The following is a 16,531-nucleotide window of genomic DNA, read 5'->3' as shown; positions in this document are numbered from 1 at the left end:
CTCTCTCTCTCTCTCTCTCTCTCTCTCTCTCTCTCTCTCTCTCTCTCTCTCTCTCTCTCTCTCTCTCTCTCTCTCTCTCTCTCTCTCTCTCTCTCTCTCTCTCTCTCTTTCTCTCTCTCTCTCTTTCTCTCTCTCTTTTTCTCACTTTGAATGCGTTCAACGCGCGTGTTAGCATACAATAGCGTTTTCATCTAATGCGCGCGCATTGTATCCAATGCGACATCTCACACAGTTTTAACCAATACATCAATATAAAAACATAAGTATATATATAAGTTTAGGTGTCATATAGGTGCGCGAGGACAAACTGTGTTTACAATTAATTTATATTTTGCCATTAATTGTTTATCCAAGAATTAATATTATTATTATTTATGGCATCTTTTTTATTTAATTATCATGAGAGATTTAGCAAGTTGTCTAAAAAATACGTGTCTACAGGAATTAAAATTTTTTAATGTGTTGTAATGTGCATAAAAAAGCAGTTTTTTTAATTAGTGGAATGCTTGGAGATGCACATATTGTAATGCATTTTGAAGCGCGCAGAAAAATTAGTGGTTACACGCATGCATCATTTAAATTTGGAAGCCTTTTATTTAACGTTTTACATTATAATAACGTTAATATCAATGCAGGAATTGATATTACGTTATTGTAATATGGAATACAAACGTCACAGTGATGCTTTCACTTTCAACAAGATATCACGGGTGGAAGTACATGATTAATTACGTTCATAATTAGCACGTAATCCACAGTATCTAATCGTGGTTTGACTAAAGCGACTAGATATTCGAGGGCAACGACCAATTCCAATCAATATCTTGCGCATACACGAAGCGATGTACACCTACTGAGAATATATATGTACATATATATTATATATGTATATATACGACCCGGCACGAAGAATAGAGATCGAAAAAAGAAGGCACTTTTTCTAAGAGCTGTGTACTGCTAGCGAAGGTACCGGAACTTATTGGATGGAAGTCGAAATTGCGATCTATTTCACCCAACGACGTAGCGTGGGAAGGATTTCTCCTGCAACGTGATTGCGGCAGCTGTGCACGCGTTAATATTAGATGACACCTAGCCGCGGAATCAACTACCGGCAAAAATGTTCCAGTCTCGCATGTCACCAGCAAATAACCGACGATCAGACGTTCGCACACTTACAAATCATACTGCTTTTTTTATTAATAACCTTGTCGTTAGCGAGCCATTTTAATTGTAATTTTTATCATACGTATGATCAATATATGTATGGTCAATATATATGTATATCGAATATGATCATATCATAGATATGGTCAACGAGTTCTCTTTTTCTTTTCTTTTCTTTTCTTTTCTTTTCTTTTCTTTTCTTTTCTCTCATAAATATATATGTCAAATTTAAAACGTGGAAGGAATTATTCTTAAAATATTTCGGATTTAGTCATTTATTTAGAGACTCTCGTCATTCGCTTGAGTCAGTCCCACGTGATAACACTTGTATACATGTAGCACCGTACCTTATATTATCTATTTAATATCTCTAATAATACAGTAAGATGTAGTGAGACATCGCATATAATTCATCACGGAACTGTCGATGGTCCATTGTTACAATATTTTACCAATATACCAATTTCTGACTGTCCGAGTAATTCTTTATTTTGTAACAAAAATGTTACCGCGTTATACCATATGTCACAGTTAATTCGAACTATATAATATGTGTATATATACAATAACACTTGTTCCCATGACAATTGGTAATGAGTTGTTTAGAACAGGGAATATGAAGAAAAAAGCAAATTTATCTTAATTTATCTTCTCTTTTGAGTTACAGCTATCGCTATAACTTTCCCGTTTAATGTCAGCAAACTTTCATATTTAAGGTAATAGAAGTGTACAAGTTAGAGATTGATACAAAATTTTCCAAGATAATTTCGCATAGCACTAGTAAACGTACAACAGGTTATATTTGGATACACCATACTACTGTACTTGATGTGACCAAGATATTCCTTACATTTTTTAATACTTTGTAGACTTTTAAAAACAAATTCTTAATATAAATATGATTTTTAAGAAGGTGATAAGAAAAGAAAGATATATGTGTGAGATATGTACGTTATAAATTTAAAGTTACATTATGAAAGAATATATGTAGGTTCAATTTTTCTCTTATTAGAGACAACAATTTAACAAGAGTGCATATAGGACACAAGTTTTTAATCGATATTTTATGTATGTACATAAGACGACTTGACATACACTACTAAATCGTTATAGTCGGAGAGCTGACGACACTTTTGGCGCATGTTCTGAGTGATCAATTATCAATATCCGATAAAAATTAAGACTTATACTATGACTCGAAAATCCGTTTTTTTTCTCACCTGCGTACTTCTAAACCCCCCAGGTACGGCCAACCAGGTGTTCGGATTATCGAAGGAGAATCGTCCACGCAGGTTAAAACGGAAAATCGTATTTTACAAAATCACTTGGCCAAAAGTGTCGTCAGCTCTTAGACTATTATGGCATACCTAATGCATTGGCTGTTTTTCACCTCTTTTGAACGTTTACGTAAGAGCTGTTTCATCGACATTCGTTAGTCGGCCGAGTATCGACATTCTGGCCGAGAAATGAGAAACGTCGTTGATGTGCAAACAATGAATAGGTAACGTCCACTCACGATCAACTGCACATCGTTCACATCGTGCACAGCGCCTGCACACATATCTCATTATTTGCCTTACATGTTTATTTATATTAAATCGTGCCTCTGTCAAAATCCAAAGTATGAATACCAAAACCTGCACATCTTTATATATTCATATTCATATTATTGTTTCAGACAATAATGGAAAATAATGAAAGTACATTCAAACTCATATTGGTACACGTAAATACATATATGTATACATATCTATATATTATCGTCACATTGTAACCTAACTCCGCATTTTTTTCATTTTTATCTTTTAAGCATTTATGCATTGATATAATGTTTCTATCTTAATAAAGTAAAGTTTCTTAAAATACGTATTTCCGTTCTTAAAGAAGGCATGTAAGAGATTGAATTGTTGCCGTCTTTCGCGATGTTGATTGGTTCTCTCGCTTGGCTCACTTCGTATTGCGAGAGACAAATTTCGACTTTTTTTAATTCTCAGATCTCAATAGTCGTTTCCGAAGGATTTTAGCGTGCAGAAACCGAATCCGTTGCCCGAATTGCTCTATCACGTCAGGTTTCGAAGATATTTGTAGGAAAAAATCTATATAGAAACCATATATTATACCTTGAAAATTGATAAAAAATACTATATCTACCTCCTGCTTCTACCCGTAGCGGGGCAGCAACTCGTGCGCGGGTTAAAGCGTCATGGAGGTAGATATAGTACTTTTTTAATCAATTTCTCAAGATATGACATATGGTTTCTATAGATTTTTTTCCTACAGAATTCGAATCCGTTGAGAAAATGGGCCTAACACGTATTATTTTACAGTTATTTCAATCTAAAAAAGCCGAAAAATGGCATTTTTGGCATTTTTAGGTACATATATCTCCGAAACCTGACGTGATAGAGCAATTTGATCAATGGATTCGGTTTCTGCACGCCAAAATCCTTTGACTATTGAGATCTGTGGATCAAAATTGCCGTCGGCCTGTGCTATTGACAAATTACAAGACAGTGTTATTGAAGTCCGTTTAATATCATCATTTAAAATCACAGATATGCACCATTAATAAGTGGTATTATTAAACAAAATTAAATTGTTGCTGCAGACAAATAGTCTGATTAAAGAATTCTTGAATTCTGTAAGATATTAAAAATATTTTAACTTGTAATATGTAATGTGTCACTTTTGATTAATATTGCTTTGTTCAATATTGATTGTTTTGATAAGAAGCCATCTCTCTCTCTCTCTCTCTCTTAATGCCCGACTGAGCTTCTGTCAGTATGTAGCCCCTACTCGCCGCAACTTTGAAGGCACGCACGTTATTGTGGGAAAAATATACGTAGAAACGTTTCGACTTGGGAAAGGTAAATCAATGTTCTTTCTGAAGGATATCGCGGTGCCGCCCAATGCTATGTCTCGATGAAATATAAATAAAGCATAGTTGTGAGCAAAAAGAACTTGACACTATTATACCATGTATAATACTTGACGAAATAATATTCGTATATAACAGAATTGCTTTTGTGTGTGATGACAATCTTATAAACTTCTTAACTTCTATCAAAGGAAAAGCAGTAACGGTTTTTAAAATAATTCATTATCGATGCTGTTTTAACAAAAATTGGAATAATGTAGTATAACAATATCTACAATTGTTTCCCATAAAACTTACATAAAAATCAGTTTTTTAATTTATTATACAGATTTATAAGATATTTATAGTTATCAATTACTATATTGCATATTGATCGATAAGATTTATCGCTTTACGTACAAGATAAATCAAAGATAGACAATTCCAGAATTTGTTAATAAGCTGGCGTGCTAAATATTGCGTGCCAACATATTGATTTTATAGATTTAATTCTTTCAAACACTCTCTATTTTATATTATTGTATGGTAAAACTATTTTATGATATAAAAATTATTAATGTATAAAAATATGTTGAATCTACGCATCCTTATTTACGTAGCATTGCATTTAATAAATTATCTAATGAATTACCTAATTTGTTATTACTAGACATCGGATTTTTTATATGCAGATTGGTGGAGAGAAGCAACTAATAACTTAAGATTATGTTATTTATAATGCCTATTATATAAGGCATTATAATTAACATAATCTTAAGTTATTGTTTTATCACTTTAAAGAATTAGAAACATTCGTATTAAAGAGAAGACTGCATCATAAAGAACGCAACGATATTTGGAATAAATCACGAATCAAGGTCGGTAAACAATGCAGTTTGGTAAAACATCCGGTCGGATATTAAACGCGAAGTCGAGTCGATACGTTATTTGTATCGAGCAGAGGGTCAGTCATGTAGCTGAATTCTCTCGAGTCGATTTGAATCGGTATCGGTGGATGACAGTTGGAGAATGGTGATAGCGCTTAGACAACGTCACTTATCACGTCTATTATGAAAATGACATCGACATTAGCTCCCGAAGTCAACGACGATAGTAGGATCTATCGATTGAATCAGCACATGGCTGCCTTCGTAAGTAAGTTCGGAAAACGTTTATTCGCTATCACTCTAACTAATTGTAAGCAACGTAAATGTTTTCTTTAGATTTAAAATATAATTATTAACACTTTGAAAATATACATGTATTTATAGAATATATATGTTTTATACATATGTCCTACACATACATACGGTGCCTCATACAAAAGTTTATTATATCTTCCTAATGTTTTGCTACGTAAAATCAAATTATGAACTTGAGCAACAGCTTAATTCTTATGGTTGCATAGTATATTTGAGAGATATGCACAAGTTTTCACTATTCATTATATAGTACTTATACGACGTGGAATACAATCGTGCGGATATGATCTTAAATTGAATATATTTACAATATAATAAGGAGTACTAATACGTATATACGGTTTTTGTTTAAAATTTTTCTACTAAAATATACATTAGGTATTAAAAATATCCCTTTTAATAATTTTACTCGGATTGTATGTACAGTCATGATTTCCACGAAGTGTAGTTTTAAATCTAATGAAATTCTGATTATTTTGTCTACATCACGTGTGTCTATACATGACGCCCTACTATATAAGCGGACTATACCTACCTACCGTTTGTGTGGCGTGAAAAAATATAATCTGAATAATCATTGGATATTGTTACGATATATAATATAAGAAAAAATAATATAGTTACACACAAATATATTCATACATTTGAATATATTTGGATGGACTTATATATACATGTGGAAGTGGATCTACAAATTTCAAAATCGCTCAATATAATTTACTTAAATATACGCGATAAAATAGTGATTCTTTTTGTTTGGAAATTTAGCATCTCTCGGCGGTTTCGCTCTCGGTGTCACACTTGGATGGAATTCAAATGCCGGGGCAATTCTTCGAAACATTTTGAACGCTAGCGGTACTGAAATCGGCCTTATCGGTGGTATTTTGAATGCCGGTGCTTGTGTCGGCGTGATGTTTATGCCTTTTTTTATGAAGTATTTCAGTCGTATCACAGCCATGTCCTTGACTATGCCAGGATTTATCATCGGATGGACGTTTGTTTGCTGCGCTGGCCAAAAAGTATGCCGTAATGTCAAGTTTCGCCAAAATGTTTACGTATATAACAAATTATAAGAGTAAATTTATAGCTGTCTCGATGCGCTAAAGCGGTCTCAATCCGCAAAGTGTTTAATTACCTCGCCTCATTGTTAAATATCATTTAATATCAGGGAATAGTCAAATTAGTTCAAGTCAATTATTACAGGATTGTTTTAATATTTTATTGGACGTAATATTTTATATTGGATTTTAAAGATAAAATTTGAAAATATTGATGCGTTAACTAATGAAAATGACGTATACGATGTATTAAACATTTGCACAGATTTCGCTCCTCATAATTGGTCGATTCATATGTGGTATGAGCGGTGGAGCATTCTGCATTCTGACGCCGATTTACATCGCAGAAATCGCAGATCAGAATTCGCGAGGACGACTTCTTATGTATTTCCAGCTTTTAATCAACTGCGGAATTATGTATGCCTTTGTAGCCGCCCATGTATTAAATGAACACGATGCTATATCGAGGTACTTGTAACATTGAATATAATATCTTTGAAATTTTTCAATTTAATTATAACGTAAGTATAAATAGGCTCAAACGATTAATAAATCAAGTAATAAATAAAGGGCTCAGAATCACAACAGGATGTTTGCGTGTTGAAATATTATATTAAAATAAAAATTTACAAACGTTTCAGTCTGTCGTTAGACCATCTTCTGTAATAAAAGTAATTTGACAATTTGACAATTAGCCCCCCTTATGAAAAAGTAGTACTGGTTTTAATACTGGAAAAAGTATTGGTGAAAGTACTGGAGACATAAGTACTCAAAGTACTACTAAATTCGACCATACTGACTTCGTCAGTACTCCTTCCCAGTACTCATCTAATACTCATTCAGTGTACTCCCTCCAGTACTCCCTCCAGTACTTTCTCCAGTGTATTCCCCCCAGTACTCCCCCCAGTACTCCCTCCAGTACTCCCACCAGTACTCCCTCCAGTACTCCCTCCAGTACTCTTTTAGTACTTATCGAATAATCGTAGGATACTAACGTGTGGTACAGGCGCAGGGGAGAGTGGGCATCCTTGAACCACGTTTTTTCAAATCACATTAAAAATAATTTTTAATAACTTCATTATAATATAAATGAGACTATTTGATGTTTAATATAATAAACTTTGTTTGTAAATGATTTAAGAAGTAAATTTTCAGAAATATTTTGCAAAAATAATGATTTTTCGAAATGCTACGTTTGTCACAGTGGACCCCACGCGTGGGGTCGATTGAGCCATAGCGTAGGGTACACTGTGACATGTAATGTGAAAGGTAGGGTACCCTGTGACACGTAGAAGAGATCTGTTTAAATCCTGTTTATTACAAATCTTTGGTCAATTGAAAAACCAAGACTGTGCTAGAGAACCAATTTATCAATCGTGTCATAATTGTTTCATCAAATGACCTAAGAAATTGAAAACTGAAAACAAAGTCCTATAACCTCACTTTTTGTCGTAACCTAGCAGAGATCAACGAATATTGCCTCACAGCGACTCGATTACATGTGATCTCCCTTACGAAAAAGTAGTATTAGCAATCAGTACTCGGTACTGATCAGTACTGAGTGATCAGTACTCGTAGTATTGAGAGTATTAGTATGTTAATACTCATGAATACTGCAGAATGGTCAGTACTGTGTCTGTCAGTGCTTACAGTATTGGCAGTACTACAAGCAATAATACTCATTAGTACTTCAGTATGACATCAGAGTATGACACCCTTACGAAAAAGTAGTACTAGCAATCAGTACTCAGTACTGAGTGATCAGTACTCGTAGTATTGAGAGTATTAGTATGTTAATACTCATGAATACTGCAGAATGGTCTGTACTATGTCTGTCAGTGCTTACAGTACTGGCAGTACTACAAGCAATAATACTCATTAGTAGGGGAGACCGGGGCCTAACCGTCAGTTTTTTTTCGGTGCCGATTTTTAACAAGAAAATAAATAATTTTAGTTAAAAGTGGTATACCACTGTAAAGAGTGAACCTTTAGCTACAAAATTTATATAGGAAATTTTTATCTACGTCGCTTTGTTTAACCGGTATAGAGCAAAAACGACAACGGTGGAAAAATTGAAATCTCAAAAATGCCGGGGTTTAACCGTCACACTGCATTTTCAATACATATACGTACATCTAATCCTGAAAAATGATAGGATACGTCTTAATAATTGTTTTTTAAGAGAAAAATATAAAAATTTATTTAAAATTTTTATGCAAAACATTATTAAAAAATAGTTACGAGGGTTCCTCTTTCCGCAAAAGTCACTCGCCCGACTTGTTTCACTCCTCGACGTCCGATGACTCTATTCGGTGTCTGAACGGTTGTAATTCCCGTCTCATCCATATTCCATATGCAGTGAGCCTGGAAATGCCCGGAAATGCCTTGGAAATGCACCCGGACTGCTTACTGACGGATTAACCCCAAACACAAGTTTCAGGTTTGATCGCCCACGAAATATTAGACATCAACGATAATGAAAAAACTACACTGGATTCGTGTTCAGCATGCATTACTCTTTATAATCACGTACCTCGAGATTTGGAGAGCAAATATTATTGCAGATATTACAAAATTTCCACGCGCAGAAAATGTAACTTTCACCTTCCGAAAACACGTTTGCCCTCGTAAAAATCATAACACGGCAGGTAACCTGCCGAAACTCCGTTGGTCACATGGGTACCATAAGCAGCGTTTACAATGTTAATAGCGAGTTCGCACAATATACAGGTTCCGAGATATTTGATTTGACGGTTCAACCCCGGCGACGGTTAGGCCCCGGTCTCCCCTACTTCAAAGTATTGAAGTGGTCAGTACTTTATCAGATTAATATTCGGAGTACTATCATGATAGTACTGCCAGTACTGTAAGAACTAATAGGCACAGTACTGACCATTCTGCAATATTCTTGAGTATTAACATACTAATACTGTCAATACTACGAGTACTGATCACTCAGTACTGAGTACTGATTGCTAGTACTACTTTTTCGTAACATATCTTGGAAATATTAAATTAATAAAATACTAAATTAACACACTAAACTATCAATATGACGTTATTTTGATATCATCTTGACTTTTTATTCTACTTGGATAGTACTGCGCAAGTAGGGGAGAGTGGGTTCCCTTGAGCCACGGGGTCCAATGTGACAGTGCGAGTTTTCTGTATTAACGTTCTGCAAAATAGTGACGGTGGGTATGAAAACCCACCGTTTCGTTTTCAAAACATATAACTTCCATCAAAAAATTATGCCAAGGGAACGGGCTTGGAAAAATTAGCGGGGAAAGAAGATCCTGTTGAGCTTGACTCTAGTCTGGCACTGTAAGGAGACATGAGAGGTGTAGCATAAGTGGGAGATGGCAACATCGCCGGTGAAATACCACTACTTTCATCGTTTCCTTACTTACTCGGTTAGGCGGAGCGCGTGCCCCGAGGGTTTCGTGCCCCGGCGGTCACGGTGTTCTAGAGCCAAGCGTGTCAGAGTGGCGTGAAATAAGCATATATACTTTAGTTAAAAGCAGATATGTAATTGGAGCCTTGCAAAGTAAATTTTTACTTGTCATAACTTTTTGATATGTATGGATTTCTAGGGATTCTACAGTTAAAAAAAAATTCATAAGACGTTCGTCGGGATCTAGGTTCAATAACAACGTGCGCACAAAAACGTTTAATTGTTCTGTATCTGAAATATTTACGATAAATAATATCGATGTTCAGTGGGGTTCAATGTGACGCAGGTTGATGGGGTTCTCTGTGCCACGCTTACAGAACTACCTAACCTACCTACGTGACAGCGCGAGTTTCCGTAGTGTGTTTCGATCGCGGAATAGTAAATGTTAGTGCCTAAATTTTCCTATAAAATGAAATAATTTCCATCGATAATAATCATATCCACACTTTCATTATCTCTTTTTTTCACCCTTTAGTTACAGATCACATGTAATCGAGTCGCTGTGAGGCAATATTCGTTGATCTCTGCTAGGTTACGACAAAAAGTGAGGTTATAGGACTTTGTTTTCAGTTTTCAATTTCTTAGATCATCTGATGAAACAAATATGACACGATTATTGATAAATTGGTTCTCTAGCACAGTCTTGGTTTTTCCTTTTTGTAGAGAGAAGAGTTAATAGACTACGTGTCACAGGGTACCCTACCTTTCACATTACATGTCACAGTGTACCCTACGCTATGGCTCAATCGACCCCACGCGTGGGGTCCACTGTGACAAACGCAGCATTTCGAAATATCATTATTTTTGCAAAATATTTCTGAAAATTTACTTCTTAAATTATCTACAAACAAAGTTTATTATATTAAACATCGAATAGTCTCATTTATATTATAATAAAGTTATTAAAAACCATTTTTAATGTGATTTAAAAAAACGTGGTTTAAGGGTGCCCACTCTCCCCTACTGCGCCTGTATCACACGTTAGTATCCCACGAGTATTCGATAAGTAGGGTAGACCGGGGACAAAAGTAACATTTTGAGTTTAAGATTTTATAACAGTTAAAATATAATATCTACGTAAAAAAGACCTGTACCTTTAGATGTAGAATTTATTTGACTACAAAATTTTCTTGTGCTGAATTCAGTAATGTAACTAGGAAAAAATTTATTATTGTTTAAAGAATATGAGGAATACTGTTACAACCGTCCCAACCCCCGGGACAATTGTAACAGCATAGGGGGACGATTGTACCACATCATCTATAAATAAAATAATGGTTATTTAGTAGGTTAATTAATCAATCTTACGAATTTTCTATAAGAAATGCAACTTTAATGATAAAATAATATGTTACATGACAATATCAGTATTTTTTTACATTATAGCAAACAAAAACAAATAATACTATTTTCCTCAACTGAAAGACTATTTATAATCATATATATTTAAAAAATTAACTATAATAAAATGAAAAAGAAACAGAAAATAGCTCTCTCTCTCTCTCTCTCTCTCTCTCCTCTCTCTCATCTCTCTCTCTCTCTCTCTCTCTCTCTCTCATCTCCTCTCTCCTCTCTCTCTCCTCTCTCCTCTCCTCTCCCTCTCCCTCTCCTCTCCCTCTCCCTCTCCCTCTCCCTCTCCCTCTCCCTCTCCCTCTCCCTCTCCCCTCTCCCTCTCCCTCTCCCTCTCCCTCTCCCTCTCCCTCTCCCTCTCCCTCTCCCTCTCCCTCTCCCTCTCCCTCTCCCTCTCCCTCCTCCCTCTCCCTCTCCCTCTCCCTCTCCCTCTCCCTCTCCCTCTCCCTCTCCCTCTCCCTCTCCCTCTCCCTCTCCCTCTCCCTCTCCCTCTCCCTCTCCCTCTCCCTCTCCCTCTCCCTCTCCCTCTCCCTCTCCCTCTCCCTCTCCCTCTCCCTCTCCCTCTCCCTCTCCCTCTCCCTCTCCCTCTCCCTCTCCCTCTCCCTCTCCCTCTCCCTCTCCCTCTCCCTCTCCTCTCTCCCTCTCCCTCTCCCTCTCCCTCTCCCTCTCCTCTCTCTCCTCTCCCTCTCCTCTCTCTCCTCTCTCTCTCTCTCTCTCTCTCTCTCCCCAGGCATTGATGTTACAATTGTCCCCTAATGATATTTTATGATTCGAAGTAAATTTTTTACATAAATATCTGGATGAAAGTCAATCGTATTATGCAAATCATCAACATAGATAATCACTAAAACATATAAAGATAAAACCTTATACCTTCAGCATAAAGAAAGAAAAATATTTCAGATTTTATGCACGTAAGAAAACTTACTTCAGAAAGGAAAAAAGTAACTTCTTCTCCTGCACACATGCACGTTCCGCGAGGGGCGGCAATGAACTAAGGAACAAATGCCGCTCCATCTAGCGGATCTCGCCTCGCGGTCCCACACACGTACTTTTTATAGTTTAAGAAATATTCACGATGTTACAACTGTACCCTGTTACTTTTGTCCCCGGTCTACCCTACTAAAAAAGTACTGGAGGGAGTACTGGAGGGAGTACTGGTGGGAGTACTGGAGGGAGTACTGGGGGGAGTACTGGAGAGAGTACTGGGGGGAGTACTGGGAGGAGTACTGGAGAAAGTACTGGAGGGAGTACTGGGAGGAGTACACACTGGAGAAAGTACTGGAGGGAGTACTGGAGGGAGTACACACTAGAGGAAGTACTGAAGGGAGTACTGAATGAGTATTGGATGAGTACTGGGAAGGAGTACTGACGAAGTCAGTATGGTCGAATTTAGTAGTACTTTGAGTACTTATGTCTCCAGTACTTTCACCAATACTTTTTCCAGTATTAAAACCAGTACTACTTTTTCATAAGAGCTGTAACTAAAGGGCGAAAAAAAGAAAAAATGAAAGTGTGGATATGATTATCGATGGAAATTATTTCATTTTATAGGAAAATTTAGGCACTAACATTTACTATTCCGCGATCGAAACACACTACGGAAATTCGCGCTGTCACGTAGGTAGGTTAGATAGTTCTGTAAGCGTGGCACAGAGGACCCCATCAACCTGCGTCACATTGGACCCCACTGAACATCGATATTATTTATCGTAAATATTTCAGATACAGAACAATTAAACGTTTTTGTGCGCACGTTGGTATTGAACCTAGATCCCGACGAACGTCTTATGAATTTTTTTTTAACTGTAGAATCCCTAGAAATCCATACATATCAAAAAGTTATGACAAGTAAAAATTTACTTTGCAAGGCTCCAATTACATATCTGCCTTTAACTAAAGTATATATGCTTATTTCGGCATAATTTTTTGATGGAAGTTATATGTTTTGAAAACGAAAGTTTTCATACCCACCGTCACTATTTTGCAGAACGTTAATACAGAAAACACGCACTGTCACATTGGACCCCGTGGCTCAAGGGAGCCCACTCTCCCCTACTTACGCAGTACTATCCAAGTAGAACAAAAAGTCAAGATGTTATCAAAATAACGTCATATTGATAGTTTAGTGTGTTAATTTAGTATTTTACACAGGCACACAAAATAAAAAAAGTAGTCTGTTCTTTTGACCAGACCCACCTATCTTTATGTATTTTGACGCGCTGAATCCGAATCTGAAGTCCGTTTAGCCCAAACACCCTCAAAATTTCGAATAAATCGCAAAAAATAGTTAAAAATGGCGAAAAATCACGTTAACAAGTGCGAGAAAATTCGGAAAAATTTTTTCTGACCTGGATCAAGTGTGTTTCTTTTGTATTTTGACGCGCTGAATTCGAATCTGAAGTCCGTTTAGCCCAAACACCCTCAAAATTTCGAGTAAATCGCAAAAAATAGCTAAAAATTGCGAAAAATTACGTTAACGAGTGCGAGAAAATTCGGAAAAATTTATTCTGACCTGGATCAAGTGTGTTTCTTTTGTATTTTAATGCGCTGATTCCGAATCTGAAGTCTGTTGAGCTCCATTACTAAAAAAATTTAGCAAAATCACAAATTTAAAAAAATGAAAATCGTGAATAGTAAAAAATCCAGAAAAAAAATGTCATGGATATGAATTACTTCAGAACAAATTGTACGGAATCAGGTTTACTTTGATGTTCTTCTTATACTGTTCTTCTCTTGTAGCGAACTCTTTTCTCTTCGAATGACCTATGCAGTGGGTTTCTCTTTCTCTTCTTCCCATTCTGATTCGTTTCTCTCTTTAGTGTCCAACAGTAATCTGCCATCATGTTGATATCCCATCTTCCTTGGTATCGAAACTCCATTTCACGTATATCTTGATGGAATCGTTCTCCTTGTTCTTCACTGTAGTCTCCAAGGTTTTCAGGAAAGTAATTAAGATAAGAATGTAGGAAGTGCAATTTGAGATTCATCAAGCAACCTAACTTTTTAAAATTTTTCAACAACTCTTCAACCAAAATCTGGTAATCCTCACTCCTCTCATTTCCTAAAAAGTTCTGAGATACATTCCTGAAACTTTGCCACGCTGCTTTTTCAGTGTCATTCATCTGTGTAATGAAATTTTCGTCTCGAAAAAGAGTTGCTCCATAACGGGAATACATATGCATCTATTCCAATAGGTCACTCAACAAAGCTCAAAGAGACTTACGAGAATTTGCAGATAGTATTGGAGAAAATAAAGTATTTGGAACATCAATGGAAAGTTTGCGGAAATCTGAAAATTTTAACTATGATCCTAGGCCAACAATCAGGTTTCACAAAAAATCCCTGCTTCTTATGTTTATGGGATAGTAGGGACAGGATAAATCACTATATTCAGAAAGAATGGCCAAAGAGAACGGAGTTTCATCCAGGATCAAGGAACATTAAACGCAGACCATTGATTGATCCTTCGAAAATTCTGCTACCACCTCTTCATATCAAGCTTAGTCTCATGAAGCAGTTTGTCAAAGCTTTGAATAAAGATAGTGACTGTTTTCAATACTTAGGAAAGAAGTTTCCCGCGATAAGTGATGCGAAATTGAAAGAGAGTATCTTTGATGGTCCTCAAATTCGAACTCTTTTTCGAGACGAAAATTTCATTACACAGATGAATGACACTGAAAAAGCAGCGTGGCAAAGTTTCAGGAATGTATCTCAGAACTTTTTAAAAAATGAGAGGAGTGAGGATTACCAGATTTTGGTTGAAGAGTTGTTGAAAAATTTTAAAAAGTTAGGTTGCTTGATGAATCTCAAATTGCACTTCCTACATTCTCATTTAACTACTTTCCTGAAAACCTTGGAGACTACAGTGAAGAACAAGGAGAACGATTCCATCAAGATATACGTGAAATGGAGTTTCGATACCAAGGAAGATGGGATATCAACATGATGGCAGATTACTGTTGGACACTAAAGAGAGAAACGAATCAGAATGGGAAGAAGAGAAAGAGAAACCCACTGCATAGGTCATTCGAAGAGAAAAGAGTTCGCTACAAGAGAAGAACAGTATAAGAAGAACATCAAAGTAAACTTGATTCCGTACAATTTGTTCTGAAGTAATTCATATCCATGACATTTTTTTCTGGATTTTTTACTATTCACGATTTTCATTTTTTTTTAATTTGTGATTTTGCCAAATTTTTTTAGTAATGGAGCTTAACAGACTTTAGATTCGGAATCAGCGCATTAAAATACAAAAGAAACACACTTAATCCAGGTCAGAAAAAATTTTTCCGAATTTTCTCGCACTTGTTAACGTGATTTTTCGCAATTTTTAGCTATTTTTTGCGATTTACTCGAAATTTTGAGGGTGTTTGGGCTAAACGGACTTCAGATTCGGATTCAGCGCGTCAAAATACAAAAGAAACACACTTGATCCAAGTCAGAAAAAATTTTTCCGAATTTTCTCGCACTCGTTAACGTGATTTTTCGCCATTTTTAGCTATTTTTTGCGATTTACTCGAAATTTTGAGAATGTTTGGGCTAAACGGACTTCAGATTCGGATTCAGCGCGTCAAAATACATAAAGATAGGTGGGTCTGGTCAAAAGAACAGACCACTTTTTTAATTTTCTGTGCCTGTGTTATTAATTTAGTATTTCCAAGATACGTTACGAAGAAGTAGTACTAGCAATCAGTACTCAGTACTGAGTGATCAGTACTCGTAGTATTGACAGTATTAGTATGTTAATACTCATGAATATTGCAGAATGGTCAGTACTGTGCCTATTAGTTTCTTACAGTACTGGCAGTACTATCATGATAGTACTCCGAATATTAATCTGATAAAGTACTGACCACTTTAATACTTTGAAGTACTAATGAGTATTATTGCTTGTAGTACTGCCAGTACTGTAAGCACTGACAGACACAGTACTGACCATTCTGCAGTATTCATGAGTATTAACATACTAATACTCTCAATACTACGAGTACTGATCACTCAGTACTGAGTACTGATTGCTAGTACTACTTTTTCGTAAGGGCCAGTATTCATAGTCGGCTATTATATTTAAGATCGTCTTAACCCTTTAACGGCCAGTGGGGTACATACGTCCTACTTACTTTTAAAAATCATATCTTCCATAAATATTTTTTTGAAATATTATTAATGTTGTTAAACAGAGATGTTCTTACCATAAAACTTTTGTGTCATTGTATGCTCGTATGTCAGTCAAAATGAATTATATCAAATGTAAAATGTAATCGAATTAGAACTAAATCTCCGGGAAGTTTACGTAACCATTAATAATATATAGGTTAATTAGGTATAACTTCATTTGTGCCGTGACATGCCTTGTGGTTGCTTTGGTATATCTATTGCCTGAAAGTCCTTTCTATCATCTTATGAAGAATAACGAAATAAAGGCGAAGAATTCTCTAAAATG

At 35.9% G+C, this 16,531-nt stretch overlaps 1 protein-coding gene across 1 annotated transcript; it reads left to right on the top strand.

The window, feature by feature from the left end:
- Positions 1-5,097: 5,097 nt before the first annotated feature.
- Positions 5,098-16,523, top strand: LOC139785016 (glucose transporter type 3-like; the record flags this gene model as incomplete). Its single annotated transcript, XM_071724184.1, has 4 exons — positions 5,098-5,176; positions 5,992-6,242; positions 6,547-6,749; positions 16,412-16,523. Coding segments are annotated over exons 1-4 (645 nt in total), but the record flags the coding sequence as incomplete, so codon positions are not given.
- Between the last annotated feature and the right edge of the window lie 8 nt (positions 16,524-16,531).

This window comes from Temnothorax nylanderi, unplaced genomic scaffold (assembly GCF_030848795.1).
Source record: "Temnothorax nylanderi isolate EJ_2023f unplaced genomic scaffold, tnyl_v1.0 TNYL_tig0724_pilon, whole genome shotgun sequence".
Classification (NCBI taxonomy): Eukaryota; Metazoa; Arthropoda; class Insecta; order Hymenoptera; family Formicidae; genus Temnothorax; species Temnothorax nylanderi.
This window is presented reverse-complemented; position numbering and strand designations above follow the sequence as displayed.